Below are 26,420 nucleotides of genomic sequence, written 5' to 3'. Positions count from 1 at the left end.
GCCAGCGCGCGTGCGCGCTCCGCGCTGCAGCTAGTCTGCGTGCGTGAGTGGGAGGCGGTGGGCCTGCGACTCCGGCCTTCCCGGCTGACTGCTCCGACGCCGCAGCTCCAGTCATGAACCGGTTCGGCACCCGGTTGGTGGGAGCCACGGCGAATCCGCCGCCGCCGCCGAAAGCCCGCAGCAATGAGAACCTCGACAAAATCGACATGTCCCTGGGTGAGGGGCCGGGGCGACCGCGTCGCTGTGGGGGAGGGGGCGGGAGTCTTGGTGGGGGAAGGGGCAGTTGGTCGCGGTTGCCGGGAGGGTTTGGTCGCGCGTGGGCCGCACCGGTGGGGACCCCCGAGGTGGGGCGGGAGAGACCCCGGAGTGCCCAACCCCCGAGGGGTAGGGAGGGGCCATGGTGAGGACTGGTCGGGCCGCGCGGCCCGCAGGGACGGCGGGTGCTGTCCTTTTCCCACGCGGTACGAGTTCTCTCGGGCCACGGTTTCCCTTAGGCATGTGCTCACCCCACCGACCTTTTCCTTTTGAAGGGTCTTAAAAGCCGGTTAGGGTTGTGACCGGCTAAAGCCAGCGGCCACAGGAAGGATTTGCCTGGCATGACCGTGCCTAGATGTGCGCCTGGCATGGGCGATTTTCAACCGGCGCCCCCGTGGGAAAGTCGTGGGGGGGCGGGGACGCGGTCCCGGAACGGGCGCCGTGAGCTTCGTTAAGCCAGGACCGTATTACTGGGTTTCTTAGGTGTTTACTGAAGCACGTTCCCTAGCCGGGTCTCAAAGTTAGCTAGTTGGGGGCGGGGAGGCAGAGATGTACGCAGATTGCTAAAACGTCTGTTAGAACCAGGGGTCCAGCACACATAAAAAGGATGCCGTTGATTACGTTAAAAAAAAAAAAAGCATGATGATAGTTTTTTTATTTTTGTAAAAAAATTCAGATCCAACGCTGAAGCCTTCCGTTTGGTCCCAAAGTAATTCCATTTTGTAGAATCAAGTTATGGCAATGGATAAAGTCAGTGCTGTCTGCTTTTTCTTTTCCTGGGTCTTTTCTCCCCACCACCACCCCTTTTTGACTACTGCATTCAGGTGTGACCTTTTCTGAGGATGGTATTTAGGGTAATACTGTGCCTGGAACCATTCTTTTGCTTGCTGTTTCTTTACATTCGGCTTACCTCTTCTGTTAATTTGGAAAGTTTTTGATCAGCAGTTGAGAACTCTTTCTTGGTGTCTAGGGTTGCCTCAAGTCAGAACCTTAGGTTTGAATTAGAAGATTAGCAGGCATATGTTTGGCATCCATTCTGATGACAGTGCTGATCAGTAATGAACTCCTAAGAAAGTGGGGATAGCTTTTCAGTGAAAGGCGTGAATCCGTATTACAAATGCTGGATGCTTACAGGCTGCTAGGCAGTGGGCTAAATAATACACATTTAATTTCCTGACAACCTCACAAGTGTTGTGCTCTTATTGATAGGTAATCTAGAGCCATACTGTTTCGGGGAGACCCTGCTCCCGACACTTCTAACCAAGTGACTAAGGACAAATTACTTGTTAGTGCTTTTTGTCTAAAAAGATGATGGTGGGGGCTAGAGAGATTGTTCCGTGGTTAGCAGCATATTCTGTTCTTACAGTGACCCAAAGTTTGGTTCATAGCACCCACTTTTGCCAGCTTGACTCCCAACTTCCTGTAACTCATTTCCAGGGATCCCATTCCCTCTTTTGGCATCCATAGATACTGTGCTCATATGCACAAACAATCTCATACACACGAAATTTAAAAAGTCTAAGAAAGGTGACAGTGATTACCTAGAGATAGTTGATTGTAGCTGTATTCTAATTGTTCTTAATAAAAGCCCAAAGTCAGATATAGGGGTGAAAACTAGAGGATCAGAGAAAAAGAGTGGCCAACCACTAGAGTTCTCACCTCTACCAATGCTCAGACCAAAAGGGTGATCCTTCCTCAGAATGCCTTCTCTGACTGCTCCTCAGACGGACTGCTTCAGACTGCACTGAGCAGTCCCTTACCACCTTATGTTCCTCTCTCCGCCCAGCCATATCACTCCTGTCTTCCTAGTGCTGGGATTATAGACATGGGATCCCAACTGCTGGGATCACCTTTGTGTGAACTCTGTTTCTGTTTTAGACAGGATTGCCCAGGGTGGCCTTGAACTAACAGAAATCCATCTGCTTCTGTTTCCTGAGTCTTGGGATTGAAGGTGTGCGCCACCATTGCCTGGCCTCAAGTGGTTTAGCTCTGTGCTCTGATCTTCAGGCAAGCTTTATTTGTTAAAACACAAATAACACCACAGTTGGTTCTCTCCTGCCTTTGATTCCAGAGATTAAACTCCAGGTCATCATGCTTTTGCTCACTGAGCCATCTTGTGTTTTTAGTATGTGTATGTATGTGCAGGTATTAGGCATGTGGATGCCAGAAGTTGGCATCTGGTGTCATCTTCAGTCTCTACCTTTATGAGGCAGGGTCTCTAACTGAGCCTGAAGCTCATCCATCTGCCTAACCTGACTGGCCAGCGTGTATCAGGGGTCCTGTGTCTGCCTCCCTATTACAGGGATTACAGACTTGTGCACAGAGCCCAGCTTTGTATAGGAGAGCTGAGGATCTGAACTCAGGTCCTCATGCTTGTTGGGTAAGCATTTTACTGACTGAGCCACCCTTCTAGCCCCGTTTGTGTGTGTTTTGTTTGATAATAAGGACATCAATTAAAGAGGGCTGGTTCTTTTCAGAGTAGAAAAAGAGTGTGTGGAGAGCTGATCGAGCCGTCTTTTTCTCAGGAGAGGCCATCAGTCCTCCAGGTGCTTTGCTTTTAGTGAGAATCTTAGAGATGCTGTCTTACCAGGTCTACAAAAATTTAGAATCTGCACCTGGGTGTGATGAAACACACCTTTAATACCAGCAGGGAAGTGTCGGTAGGCAGATCTCAGAGTTTGAGGCCAGCCTAGTCTATATAGTCTAGGCCAGTCATGAATGCATAGTGAGACACACGTCCCTGCCCCCCTCCCCAAAAAGTCTGGTTTTCTTTCTTTTCTTTTTTCTTCCCTCTTTTCCTCCCTCCCTCCTTCCTTCCTTTTTTTTTTTTCTTTTTTGTGGCTCTGCTGGATTGATATGAGAACTTAGAGTCTTTACCAAGTTAACTCGTAACTGACATTGACTCAGCTTCTTAATTTAAAAATTAATATTATAGCCCTTTTTTCATAGGATTATTGTGAGAATAATTGAATGCACTATAATTATCTCAGACACACACACGTACAATTATGTGTATGAGTGTTTTGCCTACAAATGTCTGTATACCATGTGAGTGCCTGGTGCCTGTGGAAACCAGAAGAGGGTGTCGGATCCCTTGGAACTTGAGTTGTAGCCGGTTACAAGCTGCTATGTGGTCACTGGGAATTAAACCTGAGTTTTCTAGAAAAGCAGCAAGTGCTCTTAACTGTTGACCCATTCTCTAGCCAAAGAAAAAACTTCAAGTAGTTCGTTGTAGTGCTTCTTTGGTGTGGGAGAATTGTCTGTATTCTGTCAATCATGTTATAAATAAACGCTGATTGGCCAGGTAGGAAATATAGGCAGGAAAACCAGACAGGAAGTAGAAATGATGTAATGAGAACAGGAGAGTTCTGGGAAGGAGAAAGTTGATTCCTCCCACTCCTGCCCAGATCACCGAAGCAGCAGGATGTGATCTGCCCCACTGAAAAAAGGTACTGAGCCACATGGCTAACATAGATCAGAAAAATGGGTTAATCAAGATGTGAGAGTTAGCCAGTGAGAAGCTAGAGCTAATGGGCCGATCAGCTTTATAATTTATGGAGACCTATGTGTGATTTTCTTTGGGGCTAAACAGTTGAGGGGTACTGGGTGGGACAAAAACCCCAACAACAAGCAGACCTGGCCCCTTCATGCTACACCACTTTTTTCTTCTCATTCCTACCCTGTGTACTCATTGGGTAGGAGAGGCCAGTGTTCCAATGTGGGTCTCTGTCTCTATCTCCATCCATTGCCAGATGAAGGTTCTGGTAGTCCAAGGACACCGCAGACAAAAAGGCGCTTTTAGTGTCTTTTATCTTGTTGATATTGAAGAGCAAGGGTAGGGTCTTAGGAGTGCTTACAGAGGAACATTCTACCACTGAGCTACACCTCCAGCCCTTGGGGTTTTAAATTTAGCAAGCTATTTTGCAGTTGGAGATTGGTCTCAAGAAGACAAATAACGTACTTTGAAGTACTTTAAATTACATGTACTTGTTTGTGCATGTTGTTGTGTGTGTTTAGGCCAGAGAACAATGTATGAGAGAAATGATGTAAATCATATAAGAAATAATCCTTATCATTTTTTTTATTTCTTTCTCCGATTTAGGAAAAAGTAATTATATTGACATCTTTATGGTTAAAATTATTTGAAAAAACAATTGGAACTAACCTTTAGCTTTAGTAGGAAGTTGCTGACAGAGCAATTTCTTTAGTTACTTGCATTTTCCGTCATCACAATTAAGGTTTGATGTAGGTCCTAGGGGATTTTTCCTTCCTTCCCTTTCCTTCCCTTCTTCATCCTCTCTGTCTTTGTTGAGATAGAGTGACATTATGTAGCCAAGGCTGGCCTAGGAGTTACAGCAGTCCTCCTGCTTCACTCTGTCAAGTGCCAGGATTGCAAGTGTGGGCCACCACACCCTGCTGAGTTTGGATAGTTCTTTTTCTTTAACATTTATATTTTTTGGGTCTGGGGTTGCACAACACAGCATGGGTGTGTGAGTCAGAGAACAGCTTGTGAGGATCAGTTCTCTCCTTTGACCATGGTAATAAACTTGGGCCATCAGGCCTGGAGACTTGGAGGTAACCTTTACTTGTGGAGCCATCTCCCTGGCGCCAGATATTTTTTTGAATGAGTATATTGTTGTCTTCTGATAACCTTTGACACTTAATGAGTAAGAATTTGAAATACATTTAGTTTTCTCATCTTTACATTGTTCACTGTGGTATTAACAAAGTGTGATGTTTATGAGTTATTCTGAGGGGTTTGATAGTGTGTTTGGAAAAATGAAGCATACAGAATTAGGTCAGAATAGAAAGAAGTAATTATGAATGACTTTGCTAGAGAAGAACAGAACTGAGTACTATATCTTTATGATGGTATTTGTTAATTTTGCTTGCTATTTGTATGCCTGTTTCCATAAAAAATTGAAACTATTGAGATGAAGACTGTCTTATACTTTTATTTCCTTTATGGTAGACTTACACGTGAATTAATTGCATAAAGTATACACCCAATAAGTGGTTTTTGAATTCAGGTGAATTTAAAAATGTCTTTTGAGGTCTTTATTGCTATTTTTGAGTTGGTTGGTTGGGTCTCTCTGAGAGTCCAAACTTGCCTCAAACTCAATATATAGTCAAAGCTGGCCCTTGAACTCCTCCTGATCCTCCTACCTCTGCCTCATTTTCCTGGGATTACAGGCATGTGCCACCATGTCCAAGAACAAGAGTATACATTTTGCTGATGTTTGTAGTACTGGGGTTTGAACCCAAGGCCTTATATGTTCTAGGCAAACACTACTGCTGAGCTGAATCTACCTGCTGTCCTGTCCCCCTGGCAGAACTCATTAGTTGGCAGATCTGCTTTTGTCTATTGATTGGAACTTTTACTAGAGAAATTTTTCTCAAGCATTTCATCAGGTAAAACGGCTGATTGAAGCTTAGGATGAGGGAAGAGGATTGGAATCTAGGTAGCCTAAGCTATACAGTAAGTTGAAAACCAGCCTTGAGTACACACTACGGCTGTCTGAAAAAGCTAAACGGCTGATTGAAGCTTAGGATGAGGGAAGAGGATTGGAATCTAGGTAGCCTAAGCTATACAGTAAGTTGAAAACCAGCCTTGAGTACACACTACGGCTGTCTGAAAAAGCTAAGATAATAATAATGGGGACTAAGTTGGGGGTATAGGAGAATATATTTACTATAAAATGAGACTGTGCAATTTACTCATTGTGTTAAAATGAAAATAATTATGGCATTACGTCTTTTGTAGATGATATTATCAAACTGAATAGAAAAGAAGGAAAGAAGCAAAATTTTCCAAGACTAAATAGAAGACTTCAGCAAAATGGTACCCGGCAATTCAGGATGAGAGTACGGTGGGGAATCCAGCAGAATTCTGGTAAGTTTTAAAATGCAGTTATTTATGGATTCATAATGTAATGCGTTCAGCATAGACTTAAAACCTGAAAGGAATATACCAGTACCACTTCGTGTTTTTTATTTGCATTCAGATTTTTGTTCTGAAAACTTAATAAAAAATTATTTCCTAAAATAGCTGATAATTGATCTTTAAATACTGTTGTTTAAAAGTGATCTCAGTTTATAAATAGTTTAAGTTATATCTAGAGTTTAGAATTGCCAAAGATGATATGTAGCATCAGATTCTGTTTCCCCTCCCTAGTAAGTCTGATACATAACTGACTCCAGCTTGAATTTGTTCAGTGAAAGAGCATACTGCACCACAAACTAATTTACTCTGTTGTGAGACAGCTCTATTTACTAGAAGATTCTCAGTTTGAACTAAAACACATCCAAGTATAACAGGAAGCAAACTCATGTTGTAAAGGAGAATCCTTTACTATGTGCAGACTGCTATTCTGCAAAGAAAATTACCTGCAGATTTATTTGTTTAGTTAGAGGCAGAGTCTCAATTGTGTAGCCATGGCTAGCTGTGTAGACCAGGCTGGCCTCAAAATCACAGACACTGCCTGCCTCTGCCTCCCAAGTACTGAGATTAAAGGCATGTGCCACTACTGCCCAGTTTTCCTTCGAATTCTTCATCTCACCATCCAAGAGCTTTATTTGTAAATTCCCAAAGGCAGCACTAAGTTGACTGCTGTAGGTGTAAATATAGTTAATTCTGTTAATCTGACAGCTGTTTACCTATAATCATTTTTTTTCTTAAATAGATTGGGAGCAATAATTCACCATATATATTATAAATTAACTTTTTTAGTAGCTATACCAGCATCTTAGAATAAACCTTTGTTCAAATAAAAAGAAACTTAAGTCTTTTTCACATAATAAAAAAACTTTTTCGGGAACTACATTTGCAATGGTATCTCCAGTTGCAGACACAAAGTTGAGAGAGGGGGACATGAAAGGCTTGTGTGACAACCCCTGCCTCTCAGTTCCCCCTCTCTGCAAAAATACGGGTAACAGCCTAAACAACAGGAACCCATCGAAGAGAATTTTGAGGAAGTGTGGTAAGGATGCTGAGGGTGGCTCACCACATTTGATGGCTTCTGGTGAGGGTGCAGGAAGGGAACAACTCAGTTCTACTAGAGGGGCGGGCAGGCCAGTGAGGGTTTGAGCATGTGCCAGTAAGTGTATGGATAACACAAACTGGACTTAAAATATATTTTTTATTTTATTTTATTTTGGGGGCAGACACAATGGGGGAGGAAATGGAAGGATTGGAAAAGGAGAGTGATTAGGGTGTATGAGTGAGTTTCCCAAAGAATCAATAAAAATTTTTTAAAAAGATAAAATAGCCGGGCGGTGGTGGCGCACGCCTTTAATCCCAGCACGCGGGAGGCAGAGGCAGGTGGATCTCTGTGAGTTCGAGACCAGCCTGGTCTACAAGAGCTAGTTCCAGGACAGGCTCCAAAACCACAGAGAAACCCTGTCTCGAAAAACCAAAAAATAAAAAAATAAAAAAAGATAAAATAAAACGGGGTTAGCAGTGAACTAATGCTTGTTGGTGGCGGGAAGGTTTGGAATAAGAGAATCTTTTCTATTTTATTTTCCACAATAAAGTAGAAGGAATTAAAAAAAATAACTTTGCCAAATTAATCAACTGTTTGTTTGTTCGTTGTTTCTTGAGACAGGGTTTCTCTGTAGCCTTGGATCCTGTTCTGGAACTAGCTCTTGTAGACCAGGCTGGCCCTGAATTCAGAGAGATCCACCTGCCTCTGCCTCCCAAATGCAAAGATTAAAGGCGTGCGCCACCACCGCCTGGTTCTCAACTTTTAATTTTTTATTCTGTATTTTGAAAAGAAAAAATGAATCTTCAGTTGTTTGAGTGTAACTTATATGTTTAACAGTTAATATACAAGCATCTATTCAAAAATACATATTGAGAGTGGAACCTACAAGAAACTTAATGTTCTTTAATTTTTCTAAAAAATTATTTTTATTTTTAATTATATGTAGGGTTGTGTGCATGTGAGTATAGTTGTGATGGAAGTCAGGCATTGGAGACCTTGGAGCTGAAGTTACATGTGGGTGTGCATCACCTGATTTGGGAAGAGCAACAAGTGCTCTTAACAGCTGAATCGTATCTTTAGCCTCTAATAATTTTTTGAATAACTGAATCTACTTTGTACATTTTGTGATAGGTATTTAGTTGTTAAGAATGAATATATAATTATATTGATTTATATTAAAGATTCATTTACAAATATTATTTAATATGCCGTATTATTGTGTCATCATATGTTTATATATTTTGTTTTGAAGTAATTGTTTTGAGTTCAGAGTAGCCAGAAATAAAATTTATTTATATCTTCCATATCTGATAAATGGTTTGAACTGTCTGATTCTGGAAATACATTTTTAAAAAAGTAAAAAATTTTGATCATACTTTCCCTTTCCCTCCTCCTTCCCACTCAACTTCACAATTTCTCTCTCTCCATCCCTCCAGAAGAGTGAATTGCAAAGCAAAAAAGAATGGTTAAACTGAGAGAGAATCCATTATTGTACCACAGTTTCAGGGTCAAATGAAACAAGACTAACAGGAATAAAGTTGGAAGCAAGCTAATACTGTCAGAGTCTGCCCTTTAATCTCCCCTACTTCTGAATGTGTCTACAACACTGCTCCCATACGCATTATTCTCTTTACTCTGCTGCCATTTCCAGGCACAGAGGACACTGGGAAGAAGGGCAGAGATGTCAGCAGACGAAGAGTAAGCAGTATGGACACTTTGGCAGAAAGCAAATGAATAAAAATGGGTTAATTTAAGTTATATGAACTAGTTATAAACAAGTTTAAGCTATTGATCAGGCTTTTATAATTAATAAGAAGTCTCCTAGTGGTTACTTGGGAGCTGGCAGTTGAGACAGAAAGATCCACCCACACCACTGTTTTTTACTTCTTTTATCTGGTGGTAATACATGTGATAATACTTTTTGAGTTAACTTAAATATAGTTGAAACTAAAACTATGTTTTTAGAATATCTATAGCAAGCTTTTTCTATTTAGACTATTTTGTTCTTTGATAATCTTATATATGTATAGAATGGGTTTTTTTTTTTTTTTTTTTTTTTTTTTTTTTTTTTTGGTTTTTTCGAGACAGGGTTTCTCTGTGGCTTTGGAGCCTGTCCTGGAACTAGCTCTTGTAAACCAGGCTGGCCTCGAACTCACAGAGATCCGCCTGCCTCTGCCTCCCGCGTGCTGGGATTAAAGGCGTGCGCCACCACCGCCCGGCAGAATGGGTATTTTTTTATCATTAAAAAAAAGCATATAGGGGCTCGAGAGATGGCTCAGCGGTTAAGAGCACTGGCAGTTCTTCCTGAGAACCTGGGTTCAGTTCCCAGCACCCACATGGCAGCTTACAACTGCCGGTAACTAACTCCAAGGGAATCTGACATCCTCATAAAATACCAATGCACATAAAGTAATAATAAATAAATCATTTTTTTAAAAAAGAAAAAAGTATATATAGAGATATTTAACAGAAAAGCAAACTCAGTAATGTTACGTGCCACAGAGTTTAAAATAAATTCATTGGCTCTGATGAAGATTTCAGCGAAAGCAGTTTGGATAGAGTAAGGCTAAGAGTAAAGAAGCCAAATTGTAACTTAGTAAACGGAAGATGAGCTGGGAACTCCAGTGTAGATCAACACTAATAGAAATAAAATTCGAACCATGTACAAAGGGACCTGATTTAGTCAAGCACATTCAGTATATTACCATTTTAGCATAAAATATAAAATCATTAATGAAACACTATGTACTGTCTCAGTTCAGACTAGTCAAGGTATTCACTAGCCACATATAGTTAGTGGCCACTATCGAACATGTCACACATCTATAATCCTAATTTGGGAGGCAAAAGCAGGAAGATTGTTGTGAAGTCAAGGCTAACCCCATCTTCCTAGCATTTTCAAGACCAGACAGAACTATGTAGTGAGACCCTATTTCAAAAACAAATAAATTAGTAGCCACTGTATTACACAAATTGGTTTAGATTGTCCTATTGAGAAGTTAATATTAAGGGTTGGAGTGTATCTCAGTAGTAGAGTGTTTGCATAGCACACATAAGGCTGTGAATTTGATCCCCATCATCACATATACATGTTTCAGAAGTAAAATACCTGATCAACTTTGCAGTTGCATTCCTAAATTTTTTCTTTCTGTAGGTTTTGGTAAAGCAGGTGTGAGCCGTAGAGGAAGAGTTTTGCCTGGAAAGAGACGTCCTTATGGAGTTATCACTGGCCTTGCAGCTAGGAAAGCAACTGGAATTCGAAAAGGAATTAGTCCTATGAATCGTCCACCTCTAAGTGACAAGGTAGGATGATGGCTTGATACTGTGCGAGATACCATTTTCCTTTATTTATATTTGTGGGTGAGTGTCACATACTTATTAGTGAATTTTAAGACAAAATCTCATTCTGTAGCCCTTTCTGGCCTACAAAACTTACTATGTAGACCATTGGCTGGCCTTGAACTTACAGATGTCTCTCTACCTCTGCTTCTTAAATGCACCACACCTGGCTATACTAATGTTTTTATGAATAAGCTTTAGATAGAGTCTTTTGATTCTTGCAAAAAAAAAATTTTTTTTTTTTTTTTTTTTGGTTTTTTGAGACAGGGTTTCTCTGTGGTTTTGGAGCCTGTCCTGGAACTAGCTCTTGTAGACCAGGCTGCAAAAAAAAAAAATTTTAAGGATTTTATTTGTGTGTGTGTGAGAGAGAGTGAGTGTGCAGGTGACCTTGGAGGTAGAGGTATCAGATCCCTGAAGCTGGAGTTACAGGTTGTAAGCCACCTGTCATGGGTGCAAATTCAGGGCTTCTGCAAGAACAGCAAGTCCTGTTATTTCCTGAGTCCTCCCTCTCTCTATCTCCTCCCCCCATTTAATTTTTAAGAAAATAATATTGTGTGTGTGTGCGCGTGCAGGTACATATGTACTAGGATGCATGTGTGAAGGTTGGAGGACAACTTTTGGGAGTTCCTTCACCATTTAGGAATAAACTGATGGCTATAAGGGTTGCACGGACCATCTCATCAGCCTCAGAATTTAGATTCTTATTTATTCTTTTGGACGGTGGAGATTAAACTCAGAGCTAGACAGCCACTATACTACTGAACTGTATCCCCAGCCTTGTTTTTTTTTAATTTTTTAAAATTTATTTAACTTTATGTACATTGGTTTGAATGTGTTAGATCTCCTGGAACTGGAGTTACAGACAGCTGTGAACTGCTGGGAATCTAACCCTGGTCCTCTGGAAGACCAGCCAATGTTTTTAATCCCTGAGCCATTTCTCCAGTACCCCCCAGCCTTGATTTTTAATTTATCTTTTTGAATAAGATCTCATGTAGCCAAGGCTTGTCTTGGACTCTGCTTCAACCTCCCAGATGCTGGAATTACAGTCATGTTCCTTCAAGCCCATGCTTCTCTGATTTTTATATTTAATGCAGTTTATTTATTTTGGGGACAGAGTCTCTTTTATGAAGCCCTAGCTGTACTGGAATTCAGTATGTAAACCAGACTCACAAAGATTGGCCTGCCTCTGCTTCCCAAGTGCTAGAATTAAAGGTATGTGCTATCATTCCCAGATTTTTTATTTTTTTAGATGAAGTACTTTGGGACTTTATACATAAACATTTTAATAGCTAAGTAAAAATCTTTACCATTCATAAATATACCTCATGCTCAAATACAGTTGTTTCTCCATATCTGTGGGAATTGGTTCCAGGACATTTCTTTGATACCGAGATCTTCACATAGCTCAAAGTCAGTATAGTATTTGCATATAAAATATGCCCATTCTCCTGTGTACTTTGTTATCCTTCAGTTACTTGTAATTCCTATTACAATATTCTGTATAAATAGTTGTTTTGCTCTATTTACGAATCAATGACAAGGAAAATCCATATATACATTTAGTAAACTTAGTTTCTGTCTCCTGTTTTTGAGGAGGGGGAAGAGTTGAACTGTTTAGTCAAAGATGACTTGAACAACTTGATCTCTCCTGCCTTTTCTTACCAAGGGAGGCTTGGATTATAGGACTGCACCACCATACCTGGCATAAGTAAGCTTAAAAATTAACTTATAACAAACAATTATAACATGCCAAGTACTGAAAAATTATGTTTCACAAATGAGCCCTTCACGTTTATCTATAAAATGGTCTTTGGTGTTATGACTTAAAATAAAGAAGCTTGGAATAGGGGCTAGAGAGATTGTTCCTGGGATACGAAAATATGCTTCTCTTGATGCTCTGGAGTTTAGTTCCCAGCACTTATGTCAGGAAGGTTATCATCACATGTAACTCCTGCTCCAGGGACTTCAACAGCTTCTTCTGGCCTCTACAGGCACCTGCATGCATATGTACATACCCACACTTAGACACAATATGCATAATTAAGAAAAATGCTTGAAATAAGCATGATCTTTCTGATCTTGTGGGCTTTTTATGTTATTGATAGTCTTTTTCCTTGTTCTACATTTCCTTTTCTAAATAATCTCTAAGCACCAATGAAGGGGCACTGGGGAGATGGCTCAGGATGGCACTTGCTGTTAAGCATGTGAACCTTAGTTCAGTCCACATATGACAACCTGTAGTTTGAGAGCTGGAGAGATGGAGACAGGAGGATTTCCTGGGGCTTACTGGCCACCATAATCAGTGAGGTTCTTTCTCAAATAATAAAGCGGAAAGCTATTGAAGAAGATTTGAGGTCAACCTCTGTCTACACACACATCTACATGAATATATGTGCATCCACACACAAGTAAGTAAAGACCTGTTTAAAACAAAAATGGAGCCAACTGTGATTGCATCATAATCCTAATATTTAAAAGATGGAAGTTGGAGAATTGTAAAACTGAGGCTAGCTACATAGTATAACTCTGTCTCAGGAAAACAAATAAACTGTGTGTGGTAGTATATACCTTTAATATCAGCACTTAGGAGGCATAGACATGTGGATCTCTGTGAGTTACATGGTGGGTGCAGGAAAGCCAGGAAAATATAGAGAGACCTTGTCTAAAAAAGAGAAAGAAATCAATGAAATAAATCTAGGTTAAATATTCAAGAAAATATTTAAATATTGTTTAACTTCTCATGCTTAAAGCAATAGGGAAATGCAGATAATGTATAAGAAATGGTCCATACAGTTAAAAAGTTTGGATACGTCTTCATAGAAATATGGAAAATTGAATTAGAATTATGATGGATATAATTTACATATGTGGGAAAAAAAGACATTTCACGTGTTTGATTTTTATTAAATTCCACTCCCAATCAGTTACACTCTACCTTCATTGTTAGTATGATATCATTTTCACATACTTGCTTTGGAAGTTGGCCTTTATTCCTTTACATACAAAAAGTCAGTGTTTTAGTATTGTAGTAAAATAGTTGAACTAATTAAAGAGTAAGGTTTATTTTGGCCTTACTTTTTGGGGCTTGTGGGTTGTTCTGCTAGGAGTCAAGGAGGGGCAGAGCACATAGCTTTGGGCCTCTGGTGAAATAGGTCATAGCAGGAGACTGTAGTACAGCAAGATGTCATCTCATGGCCAGAAATCAGAAAAAGGTGGGGTAGGATTATCACACTTCCCCTAGTGACCTAAGAACTTTCTCAGTGTGCCTTGGATTCTTTTCTTGAGTGCTAGAGTAACATTTCTCCATCACCAGTTCACATTCTCACCCAGTAGCTTAGGTATTTCTGTAGTAAGTGTGATATGATTGTCCATCTTGTCAGTCATTTTAAAAAAATTCAAATTATCTTAGTTTTTCCATCTCCCTATTGTATTAAAATAGTTCTAGGGTTCTGTTATTGCACATTAGAAAATGTTAGTAATCTCAATACTTGGGAAAAAGGCAGTTGGGTTTCTGTGAGTCTAAGGCCAGCCTGGTCTACATAGCAAGTTCCAGGACAACTAGGGCCATATAGAAACCCTGTCTCGAAAAACAAAAACAAAAACTAACCACAAAAAAATGTTTTTATTGTAGTAAGTTATATCACAGATGGCAATCTGATTAACACAGTTGTCTTACCTTCCAACAGAATATAGAACGATATTTTCCAACGCTAAAAAGGAAGACAAGTCTTCTGAGACAAAATGAAGTACAAAGGAAACCAGTTGCAGTTCTCAAGAGACCTAACCAGTTAAACAGAAAGTAAGTACTCAAATAGAAGAATGGATTATCTGAAAGTCTCTGTGTTATTTCCTTGTCGTGTCGCTGTGCCGTGATACCTGACGAAAACAGCTTAAGGATGGAAGGTTTCTTTTAGGTTGTAGTTCATTGTGGCAGGAGGGCATGGCAACAAGAATAGGTTGGTGACAGTGTCCACAGACATGAAACTGATGGCTAAGTACTGTGCTCGACTCACTTTCTCCTTTTTCTACAGTTTGGGTCCCCAGTTCATGGACTGTGTCTTAGTTACTCTTCTGTTGCTATGATAAGATACTCTGGCAGGGATGTAGCTCAGTTGCTGGGGGTGCATCCCTACCATGCACCAAACTCTGGTTTGACCCAAGCAGCACTTAAAACCAGATACGGTTTCCATCATTTGGGAGGCAGAGGCAGGTGGATCTCTGTGAGTTCGAGACCAGCCTGGTCTACAAGAGCTAGTTCCAGGACAGGCTCTAAAACTACAGAAAAAACCCTGTCTTGAAAAGAGTTAAAAGAAAAATAATTGAAGTAATCAGAAAGGCAGCTGATAATCTGTGAAGTTACTTTATTGTTTGAATATCAAGTGCTGTTATTTATCTCTCATAGAATACAATTTATGATAAAGACTTCAACTTGGATTGAAGTCTTTCTATACATACAGTAATCAAATTGCAGTTTTGCCTATTGATTGTTTTTGGAAGTCATTTGATACGGTATCTTTTGTGAAAGGGGGTTCTTTGCAAATAAGGATCTGTCATTTATATGAGGTTTATGTGTTAATTGTGCTAGCTAAAAAATTTTTGCGTTTGAAACTCTGGAGGTTGGAAGTGAGATTTAGGTAACCTTTTAAGTACTTGATTATGTAGTAGGTAATTATAAAATTTTGGGTCTTTTTTCATATTAAAGTGGTAAAAACCAAGTCAAATATAATTGTGTTGTTCCATGTATGAAAATTAAAAAGTAGAAGTGTAACTTGAAAAATGTGTTATTTATTAAATGTGTATGCCACATAGCATTATGTTAGAGGACAATTTTGAGGAGTTGGTTTTTTAGCTTTTGCCTTAAGTGAGTTTGGGACTAAACTCAAGTTGTCAGGTTGGCACAGCAAGTTTATTTTCCTGCTGAGGCATCTTGCTGGATCAAAAAGCATGGCTAATATGCATTCATATACATATGCACTTGTAGGTTTTATATATTCGTGTTTGTTTTCCCTTGCCATATGAGGATTGACCCAAGGCCTCAGATATGCTAGGCAAATGCTCCACCCCTTAGTTCTGTCCCTACCCATGTCGTTGGTGTTAACAAAGGGATCTGAATGAAGATAAGGAAGAAAGCCAAAGCAACAGAGATGATTTTTCCAAATCTTTTGTTGTTTTGTTTGATTTTTTGAGACAAGGGTTTCTCTCTATAATCCTGGCTGTCCTATAGCTCAACTTTGTAGAGTAGGTTGGCCTTGAACTCACAGAGATCTGCAGGACTCTGCCTCCTGAGTGTGAGTGCAAGGATTAAAGACGTGTTCCACCACCACCAGGCTCCAAATCTTTTTTTAAAAAATTATTTATTTTTGTTTTGTATGTATCACCACATGTATCTGTACATCACATGTTTGCAGTGCCCACAGAGGTCAGAAAAGGATTCCGGATCCCCTGGAACTAGAATTAACAAAGTTGTGAGCCAACCATGTGGGTGCTGGGAATCGAACCCAGGTCCCTTGGAAAGAGCACCCAGTGCTCTTAACTGGTGAGCCCTCTTTCCAGTCACAAGTCCGTATTTGTGGTTTTCAGATTGGCTCTGAGTGTATCTAGGTATGGTTTTCTTTGAACTAATCTTGTAAATTGTAATTTAAAAACAAATTTAGGGATATTAAATAATAGCACTAAAATGTAATTTTGTAAATGTCTTTAGAAGTTGTGAGTAATATTAGAGAGGAGAATATTTGAGATATAGATTAGTTCATAACCAAGTTATGTGATATATTGCAGAGGGAGATATTTATAAATCAAATTTAGTGACTTTGTGTAAATAAAAAAACGAATTGGAGTTTATATTACTTGCTCATCACATTTTAAGCTTATGAGTTTAATTTTCTGCTTATTTTTTCTCAAGGTATTTGAAAGCAAAGTGGCCGAGATTACTTATACATGTTTCTTTTTTACAGAAATACCATTCCAGCTAATTTTACCAGGAGCGGAAATAAACTAAGTCATCAGAAAGATACTCGTCAGGCAACTTTTCTTTTCAGAAGAGGCCTAAAGGTATTGACAAGCCCTGGTTGTGCTTCCTTTACTCACAGTGGATCCTTAATAATCATAGGCATGGCCTGTTGTTAAGAGGGAGAGTAGGTTTTAGTGTGAAAAGCAAGACATTAGATTAATTCTTTCTGTTAATACATGTTTTTTTTTTTTATTTCCTGTCTTTCTCTTGCGTGTGTAGTGACATCTTCTAATAATTTAACTTGCTTATTTACTAATAAACTTGTTCTAATCCATGGACCCCAAAAGTGTGTATAGCTAACATGGTACAGGCCCTTCCTGGACCCATGCTTATCTTAAACCTGGGTTGTAAAGTTACAGTGCATGATAGCTGATTGGCTTTAATCCTGTTTTCTATGAGATCTGCTGGGGTTTTGTTGTTTTATTTTCCTTTTAGGTTCAGGCCCAGTTGAACACAGAACAGCTGCTAGATGATGTTGTTGCCAAGAGAACTCGTCAGTAAGTTGCATCTTGTTTTTTTTTTTTTTTTTTTTTTTTAATATATTGTTTCTAAACTCATAATATTGCCCTTTGTTCCTATGTGTAAGAAATTAATGAAACATAAAATGAAATTCTTCCTGCATTAGGTAAATAGAACCCAGGATCTCACATGTGCTAGATAGATAATCACTGAACCACTTTAGTCTCCAGTTGATTCAGGTTTCAGATGCCCGTTTAGTACTAGTTACTAAACTAATTCTTCACTATTTATCTGGTTTAAGTGGTGTAGATTTTCCATGTTCCCTCCCTCCCTCCATTTCTCCTTCGTTCATTCTTTATCTCTCTCTCTCTTTCTCTCTCTCTCTTCCTTCCTTCCTTCCTTCCTTCCTTCCTTCCTTCCTTCCTTCCTTCCTTCCTTCCTTTCTTTCTTTCTTTCTTTCTTTCTTTCTCTCTTTCCTCTGTACCTTCTTTTATACAAATGAATCTGTTTAAGGAATGACTAAAATAGAATGCCATAGAGCTTTTAGAAAATTTATAAAACATAAAAATACAGCAGGAATTTTTCTCCTTGCGACCCTGTGAATGTCTTTTAAAAGTCAGTTTCTGTCCATTACTCTTCCCAAGTATAGTGTATACTTGTATAGTTCTCTGATTCCACCATCAGAGTTATCAGAATTTAGAATATTCATTTTTTAAGGATTGCTTATTTTAATTGCATTTGTGTTTTGCCTGCATGTATGTTTTTGTATGCACCAGATCTCCTAGAACTGAAGTTAGACAGTTGTGAGCTGCCATGTGGGTGCTGGAAATTAAACCCAGGTCCTCTAGAAAAACAGCTAGTGCTCTTAACCACTGAGCGATCTCTCTAGCCCCTGAAATTGGAATTTTTTTTTTTTTTTTATAAAACAGCAGTTACATTTTGTTGAAAAAAAAAAAGTGTAAAGGTGGTCATGGTCCAGATAAGTAGAGTGAGGTGTGATTATGAGCAGACTGTAGGAAATTATTTGAACCTGGTGCTGGCAGTAACCTTTAGCACAGGAGACATGAACCAAATACTACAGGAGAAAATAATAATCATTGTGCTTCTTCAGTGAACATTTATGTAATAGTGATGTTATAGACTGTTTATGCTGAGAGAGGATCTCTCAGGACTCTGCTTCAAATCCAGTGTGCAGCTGACTTTAGCCTTGAGCTTATCTTTCTGCCTCCACCTGGGTGGTACTGGGATTACAGGGTGTGCCAGGCTGCCTGGCATTATTTATCTGTTTTGAGCTTTGAGAGTAAAACACAGATTAAAAGATTGTTGATTTGGGAAAAATATAATGGAAGTGTGCCAGATTTTGGATAATATAAATAAATATAGAGGTAGAGCGGCACTATTGTGGCATTCACCTGGAATCCCGGTGTTTAGAAAAGTGGCACAGGAAGATTCCAAGTTCAAGACTAGCCTAAACTACATAGTGAGACCCAGTGATGGTAAGGAGGAGTTGGAAATACAAGGTGGGAGAAAGGGTGGAAAGAAGTAGCGAGGGTATTAAACCTCCATACAAGCAGACAGAGAAGTTAGGCGCTTCTGGAAGAACTGGAGTTTTAAATTACAATGAAAAGTAAAATAATAATACAACCATGAAAATAGAAGGAAGCAGGGAAGCTGATGGCCTTGTTCCAGCTTGGGAAGTATTTTGTTTTGTTTGTCTAGGAAGATCTTTTTACATAAACATCTTGTTTAATGAACTAAAAGTAGCCAGCAGTCAGTGAAAATAAGAAGTGTCAGAAATTCTACCTCTAGTTTAGAAATGGTGAGCAAGAGCCTGGGATGAGAGGCTGCTTGGTTTCATTAGATGCTTCTCGCATTTAATTTTTTTTTCAACAACTGTGTGTTCGTTATATTAAAAAAAAAAAATCTAACAAATTCAGGTTTGCAGTTCTTACACCTAAGATGTTGGTGCATTAAGTAGATCGTGGTGGGGTTCAGCATCTGTATGTGTGCGTGTGGGTGTGTTTAGTCTGAAAAATGAATGGCTACTATGAAAATGTATGGTTTAGGGCTGAGAGTTTATCTTGGTAGTAGAACGTTGGTACACTAAAATGGGTAGAGAGGCAGAGTAAATATTGGTCAGTGGGATACACTGTAAGATTTATAAACTTCCATTTTAAGAAAACATTTCAAACCTAGATGGCGCACTTCCACCACAAATGGAGGAATTTTGACTGTATCCATTGACAACCCTGGAGCAGTACAGTGTCCAGTGTAAGTCTTTTTCTTTCTTTTTTTTTCCTTCAGAAATTGTAACCTCTTGGTATGTAATAGGAAAATAAAAAGTATTGGACTTGTGCTCAGAGTATACTGTCTAAATGAAGATAAAATGAGATGCAAGGATAGAGAATATTTGTGACCCTAACAAGGCCCTTAGCCCTAATGCTTGAAAGGCTAAGGCAGGAGGATTGCCATGGATTTTAAGGCCAGGTTTAGATACTTTAGTGGTTTCAAAGTTATCTTGGACAAACCATTTCACTATATGCGTTGCACTAAAAAACATAGATTAATTTAAGGACCATGACTTAGAATCACCAATCATTTGACTTGTTAAAATGTTATATAGCTAGGACTAGAGAGATGACCATTTTTTGTGTTGTTTTTCTATTTTTTGTTTTTCAAGACAGAGTTTCTCTGTGTAGCATTGATTGTCCTGAAACTCCTATTGTAGACCAGACTGGCCTTGAACTCGCAGAGATCCACCTGCCTCTGCCTCTGCCTCTGCCTCTGGAGTGCTGAGATTAAAGGCGTGCGCCACCACTACCTGGCTTAACCTGCTATTCTTGCATAGTGTCTTGAGTTCACTTCCCAGCACCCACAACACAGATCACAACCATCTATAACTTGAATCCCAGAGGCTCCAACACCCTCTCCTTAGCTTCATGGTCACTGCATGCATGTGGTGCATATGTATGCATGGAGGCAAACACTCATACACATAAAGGGGAGGGGGTTTAAAAAATGTAGTTATGGGATTGGAGAGATGGCCCAGTGGTTATGAGCGCTCTCTGCTCTTTCAGAGGTCCTGATGAGTTCAATTCCCAGCAACCACATGGTGACTCACAAACATCCATATTAAGATCTGGTGCCCTCTTCTGGCCTGCAGACAGACATTCATGCAGTCAGAACAGTATATACATAATAAATAATCTTTTTCAAAAATACAGTTGTACTTGAAAAAATATTCTATGAGCAGTTTTTGGTAGAGTAGTCCATCAAGAGCCAGCACTTTATTTTTAGTGTGTGAGAGCATAAGGTGATACCTGTAATTCACTTGAACATGTGTAAAGAAATTTTGAGTACTTTTAACTGGTAAACTAACTGAAACCTTTTTTTCCTCTGCTAGAGCTCAGAAACCACGATTAACTCGTACTGCTGTACCCTCATTCTTGACAAAAAGAGAGCAGTCCGATGTTAAGAAAGTTCCTAAAGGTGTCCCTCTACAGTTTGATATAAATAGTGTGGGAAGACAGGTAAAAAAAATTTTTTTTCCTGTGTTTCTTTGGACCACTCACTGACAGCTTTCTGATAACCAGAAATATTTTATAGCAAATTAAACAGGTTGACCTAACACCTTCCCAATCCCTAGGCAACCGCTAACCTGCTTTTTGTCTCATAGATTGCCTGCTTTGACATTTCACTTAAATTGGATCTTATAATATATGATCTTGTTACTGATTCTTTCATTTCCATGATTTATTTAAAGTTTCTTCCATATTAGCATTTTCTTTTTATTATTTGAATGGTGTTCATCACATGTACATGTCACATTGTATATTTTTTAATTAGTTGGAAGTTTCTGTGTTCTTTGGCTACTATAAATAATTCTGTTTTATCAGTTTTTATGTTAGCATATTTTTTTCTTTTTCTTTTTTATTTTGGTAAATGCCAATGTATATTTGGTATATTTCTTCTGGTAGACTGTATGCTAAGTCCACATTTAACCTTTAGGAACTACCAAGTTGTTTCACAGAGAGATATTCTTTTATATTCCTACAGCACATATGGGGTTTCTAAACTTCTCCATATTCCCGTCAACATGTGTTATCTTCTGTCACTTTTAGTGTAGGGACAAATTAGTATAAAGTGAAATATCACTGTGTTTAACAGTTTGTATATTGTTGTTGTCTTTGATCTTTTTACATAGAATGAACTTCAGGGGCTAGAGCGATGACTCACTGACTGCTCTACTATATAGGTCCTGACTTCAATTCTCAGTACCCACATGGTTTTTTACAGCCATTTATAATGGGATCCAATGCCCTCTTTTGTTGTGCATACATACATGCAAACAAAGTACCCACAAATGTAAAATACATAAGTAAATCTTTTAAAAGATAAAAATAAAAACACCTTGGTTAGTTAACTGCTTTTTTTAAAAAAAAATCACTAAACTTCATAGTCTGTGGAGTCTTTAGTTTTTTTAATATATATATATTTATATACTTGTTCATTCTCTAAATTCTTTTCCAGTATTTAAACCATTTTTCTTGTTTTATTATAGCGTCTAGCACATGTACTACAGTGTTAAATAGGCATAGTAAGACTAGTGTGCTTGCCATGTTCCAAAACCTGAGGAAAAGCATTAAAAGTTTAACCATGTGTACAATACTGTAGCAGTTGGTTACAATACTGCACAGCTAAGCTTGCCCACTTTTCCGAGTTTGAACTCAAAAATATAACTTTGCCTTTTTCCGTTTCTTTTTCTTCAGGTACTGACCAATCCCAACCATGCTTGCCCTGATACTTGGGGCCTTCTCACTCTGTGCTCTAAAAACACCCCACTCCTCTTCTATAGCTGTTTTCAGGTTTCCTGCTGACACTCCTTTTCCTTTCTCTGTCAGGTGCTGGGAATTACAGCTTACCTGCCTCTAGTTTTTCCTTTCAAACTCTTGAAGAAAATACTTCTTAAGTTTAATATATTTATTTATATATTACTGTTGGCTTTAAGTTTATTGTGGATTCTATTTATCAAATCGGGGGAGCTCCCATCTTACTAATTTGCTGAGAATTTTTACCATGAATTTTTGTTGAATATCATCATACACTGCTTTGGAAAACAGTTTACCAAAAATGAGGTCCTGGTATTTAAAGTTAGAAGTATGAGGGATAAACTTGGTTTTGTTTAATGAGAAAGTGCATGTTGAACATAGACAAAGTCCTTTGTACAACCGCTGGTACTAAATGTGGAAAAAAAAAAAAAGAGATGAATGTACTCTTTTATTTTGATCCTGTTCTTAATTTCTTTTATGTTTGGAAACACTTTGTTGTTCATCAAGCCAGAGGTTTTTGTTTTTTGTTTTTTTTTTTGAATTTTTTTAAAGATTTATTTATTTATTAAGCATTCAATGTACTGCTGGCAAAGAAGGGACCAGGTCTCATTACAGATGGTTGTGAGCCACCATGTGGTTGCTGGGAATTGAACTCGGGACCTCTGGAAGAACAGCCAGTGCTCTTACCCTCTGAGCCATTTCTCCAGCCCCCTTATTTAAATTTTTGTAGGGCACTCAGTTAAAATTTTTTGAAATACTCAGAAGTCGAAATAACAGTGGTTCTGTTATTTTTTTTAATCACAGTCTCATACTGTAGCCCAAGCTGTCTTTGTACATGGTTTTCTTTCTGCCTCAGCCTCTTGGGATATTAGTAGACCACCATTTCTGGGTAAAAGAACTTTTTTGTTGTTTGCTGCTTTTGTTTTTTGAGACAGAGTCTCACTGTATATCCTTGGCTATCCTTCATAGGTCCACCTACCTTTGCTTCCTGAGTGCTAGAATCAAGATGTATGCCAACACCAGCTGAAGTATCTCTTTACCAAAGGCATCACTGGAATTTGTAACACTGTTTGCAGAGCCCCAAATTAATTCACATAGTGGTATCTTGGATGTCTGTTACAGACAGTAGTAATAGTCGTAGTGTGCATGTGTTTATGTAATAGTAATTTAAGCATTATAGTGATGGGAAGATGAGGATCCTTGGACCACTTAGTTTAAAGTTCTAGAGCTTCTGATACGCAACTCAATCATACACAACAATTCAAGATGTTACATATTGCTATTACTAGTTACTATTTTTAAATCACATATAAAGGAAATGTTTTTTTTTTTTTTCAGTTAAGTTAATTTTTCCCTCCTTTTCTATAGACAGGGATGACTTTGAATGAACGATTTGGGATACTGAAAGAGCAAAGAGCCACTCTCACATTCAACAAAGGAGGAAGCCGATTTGTAACTGTGGGATAGATCCACGTCAAAGGAACTCTTAAGTGTTGACTGTTTGGAAAGTTGAATTGCTTGAAGAGTTCATCAGAGAAGTTCAAGAAACTTTACTTCAGAATATCCACAAGCCTAAATATCTTTATTTTTGAAGGTTTTTTTTTTTTTAATGTATAAATAATGCCCTGAAAGAATAACAGGGGATATACCTATCTGTTCTTAAAGATTTCATGGTTGGCCCAAACAAAGCAATTCTCTATTGACGTCTTAGATTCCTCATGAAGCAGAAGGAAGACAGAGAGATAGAAGTCGATTATTTTTATGAGCGTGATATTTAGGATCTCATCACTTTTGTCCAGTTTTTAGACTTTGCCATGGTTAATCTTAAACTTGAAAAAAGATTACGCCCCTGTGTTGCTGTAACTTATCACTAATGTGCTGGGGTAATAAACAGTCGCCTTTCTGTCATTGGTGGTGTTTTAAATTCTATGAGAATTTCAGTTTTAGCTCTTAAAGAATTGTGGAAATATTTAGAATTTGGCTCATTTTTAAGTTATTGTTAGCTTAAACCCCATGGTTCTAAACATTTAGTATTGAACTTTTAGTAAGAATGTGGCTCTCAGGATTAGTCTCGGATCACAATGTGTCAGGGCTGGAAATGCTTATTTACAAAGTTACCTGGCAAACACAAACCCTGATAGTTTGTCTCTAGTAAAAATTTTTTGAAGAAGAAATGAAAGGCAGTAGCAGATCGAAGGATTGAAAGTGATAAAAAAAAAAAAAAAAAACCTGAGTTATAGTTATACTGTTTGGATTTAGTGTTGTCTTGAGTCTAGCGTCCATAGATTCTTCTAAAAATGCTTACAAGAATTTCGTTTTTTAAAATGAGTTGAATCCTTGGGTATTTTGACAGTACACTTACTAGACATAAAATCCTATGCTTCGTATTTTAAAAGTTTTTTTAAAATGCCTTTAGGCTTGTTAAGTTCAATAGTTTACAACTTCCCCAAACAAAAATCTACTTGCACATGTCACAATGAAAAATATGATAATGAAGTTACACGTGGCTGTACATGTACATGTCATTCTGTTTCTTGTATCACTCAGAGTTCAGGCATTTTAGGGAGAAAGGGTTGTTCTCTTACTCTGGAGGTCTGCTGTGCCAAAATAGTGCTGAGAGTCCTCATATAATTGTACATCATAAATTACAGTAAAATGCCAAAATGCAGTGACATATTCCAGCTACAGGTTATCAAGTGTGGTCATTTTGAAGCTTGACCTTTTGTTTTGCTACGATTTTAAATCTCTGAGTGGTTTAAGTATCTCTGCTGTTCATTTCTTTTGAATACCGAGACAAAGTACTATGCTTCCTGCTTGCCTTCAGTGCATCCTAGACTCCATTGTCTTTGATGCTCTTTAGAATTTCATACTGGCTTTTGCTAGTCATGGGAAAATCAGCAACAATTTCATGCTTATACCAAAGATCTAAATCTGATCCTCAGTGTCTGTTATTTGCTAGTACTTCTACTTGATAAGGGATTTTTGGAAGCCAATCACAGAATTTGAAAATAAACTCTAGTTTCTCCTTAGCTGTGATGCTTTTCATTGAGGCCAAGGACTCATTATAAAACATTTTGCCAATATGAATATTTATATTTGGTTCAGGAACAAAACATTTTAGAGTGGTTTGCTGGTAGCTTATTTTCAAGCAAAGGAAAAACAACTGAGCATGAACACTATCTTTGGGACAATTTATGAAAATATGGTATAAAAGTCTTTGGTTTTTGTTGTTTTAAATATTATACAGAGGTATTAGTAATTCCGTTTTTGGAAACATACTAAAAATTGCCCAAATGTTGACACTAAGTACATTGAAAAGCAGTGTCTTTGGTATAGTAAATGTTTGCTCTTTATGCATCTGTAATTTTCTTTCAAAGTAAATTTTGCTTTTGATACAACTAAGTTAAAACTCATGAGTGCTATGTTGTATATAAACAAAACAATATGCTTTGTTGGAGGAAATTTTCCTTTCTTGGAATGTGGTTGTAGTCATCCTTGTTCAGTTTTCGAAACCCTTTTTTTTTTTTTTTAATTTAAACAGGGTGCAACTTAAAATTTCCTTTGCATCAAGGTGTATGCAAAACATTGATGCAGTGCATCACAAAATGAAAGTTTGTATTTAATGAGGAGGTGCTTTACACTGTACTTTTTGGTGTTTTTTGGAAAAGTTACATTAGATTTATTCTGAAGCTGTTCATTTTTGACAAATAAAATGTAACAGGTTTCACATGAGTTGTTCTGAGCTATAAAGATCGAGTTGTGGTTTTTAGATTGTTGTGTGTTCCAGAGCATTTTGTAGTTATTATATTTATGATTTTTAGGATTTGAAGTTAAAGCTATACTCTGCCTTTTGACCATTTCACGCATAGATAACATGAGGTTCCAGTGTAAGGTAACTGAGAAATTAGATAATCAAATTCTTACAGTGCAGAGCACGAAACAAGACGAACCTTTAGAGGCCATCTGCTTTAGCCCCCTTTTTTTTACATCTTAGCAAAGTGAGAAACACCTTATATGTAGCGGTCATGTTTTGAGCCTCACGTCTTACACTTCTCAGTGGACAATAAACTACTTCCCACACAGACACTAGTTTTGTGGTATTTCACTTGTCAAGATATCTAAGAATTAGTAATAGCCCCATCTCAGCATTTGTGGCATGTTTGGTAAATTTACTCTTCCAATGATAATTCCTACTTTATTACTTTGATACTGATATTGCTGAAGGTATTTGGGAAAGGCCAGTGTTTCCAGTAAGAAGGAATACCAGTGTATACCAGGAAGAAGATTGTTAATTCCAGACCCCATCTCAAAACAACACACAGGAAATACTGGTTTTCTAATCTGACATGTGTCTTTAAACAGACACAGACTTTTCACTCTATAATCAAATTATAATACCTTGTATTTAAGAATCATGCAAGAGTTCTTGTTTAGTTTTGTTAATACACTGCTGTCTGTAATGTAAATCATAGTATATGCACTTTGGCAGTATTTTACTAAGGAGATTAGAAAAAAGTTCATTTGACACTACAGAGAATTCCATTT

The 26,420-nt window shown here is 38.3% G+C and overlaps 1 protein-coding gene across 2 annotated transcripts; it reads left to right on the top strand.

Annotated features, from left to right (window-relative positions):
* The first annotated feature begins 18 nt into the window (after positions 1-18).
* On the top strand, positions 19-26,420 carry Fyttd1 (forty-two-three domain containing 1). 2 transcript variants are annotated; one of them, XM_057763390.1, is made up of 9 exons: positions 19-216; positions 6,020-6,148; positions 10,393-10,541; positions 14,264-14,376; positions 16,532-16,628; positions 17,023-17,084; positions 19,225-19,317; positions 20,450-20,576; positions 23,244-26,420. In XM_057763390.1, the coding sequence occupies exons 1-9, from the start codon at positions 114-116 to the stop codon at positions 23,340-23,342; spliced, it is 972 nt and encodes a 323-aa protein (XP_057619373.1). In that variant the 5' UTR covers positions 19-113; the 3' UTR covers positions 23,343-26,420. The 2 variants fall into 2 exon arrangements, with proteins under 2 accessions (XP_057619373.1, XP_057619374.1); XM_057763391.1 differs by having other exon boundaries at positions 20-216; positions 19,243-19,317; positions 23,244-26,418.

This window comes from Chionomys nivalis, chromosome 3 (genome assembly GCF_950005125.1).
Source record: "Chionomys nivalis chromosome 3, mChiNiv1.1, whole genome shotgun sequence".
Taxonomy (NCBI): domain Eukaryota; kingdom Metazoa; phylum Chordata; class Mammalia; order Rodentia; family Cricetidae; genus Chionomys; species Chionomys nivalis.
Note: the sequence above shows the minus strand (reverse complement) of the source record. Positions and strands in the feature narration are given on the sequence as shown.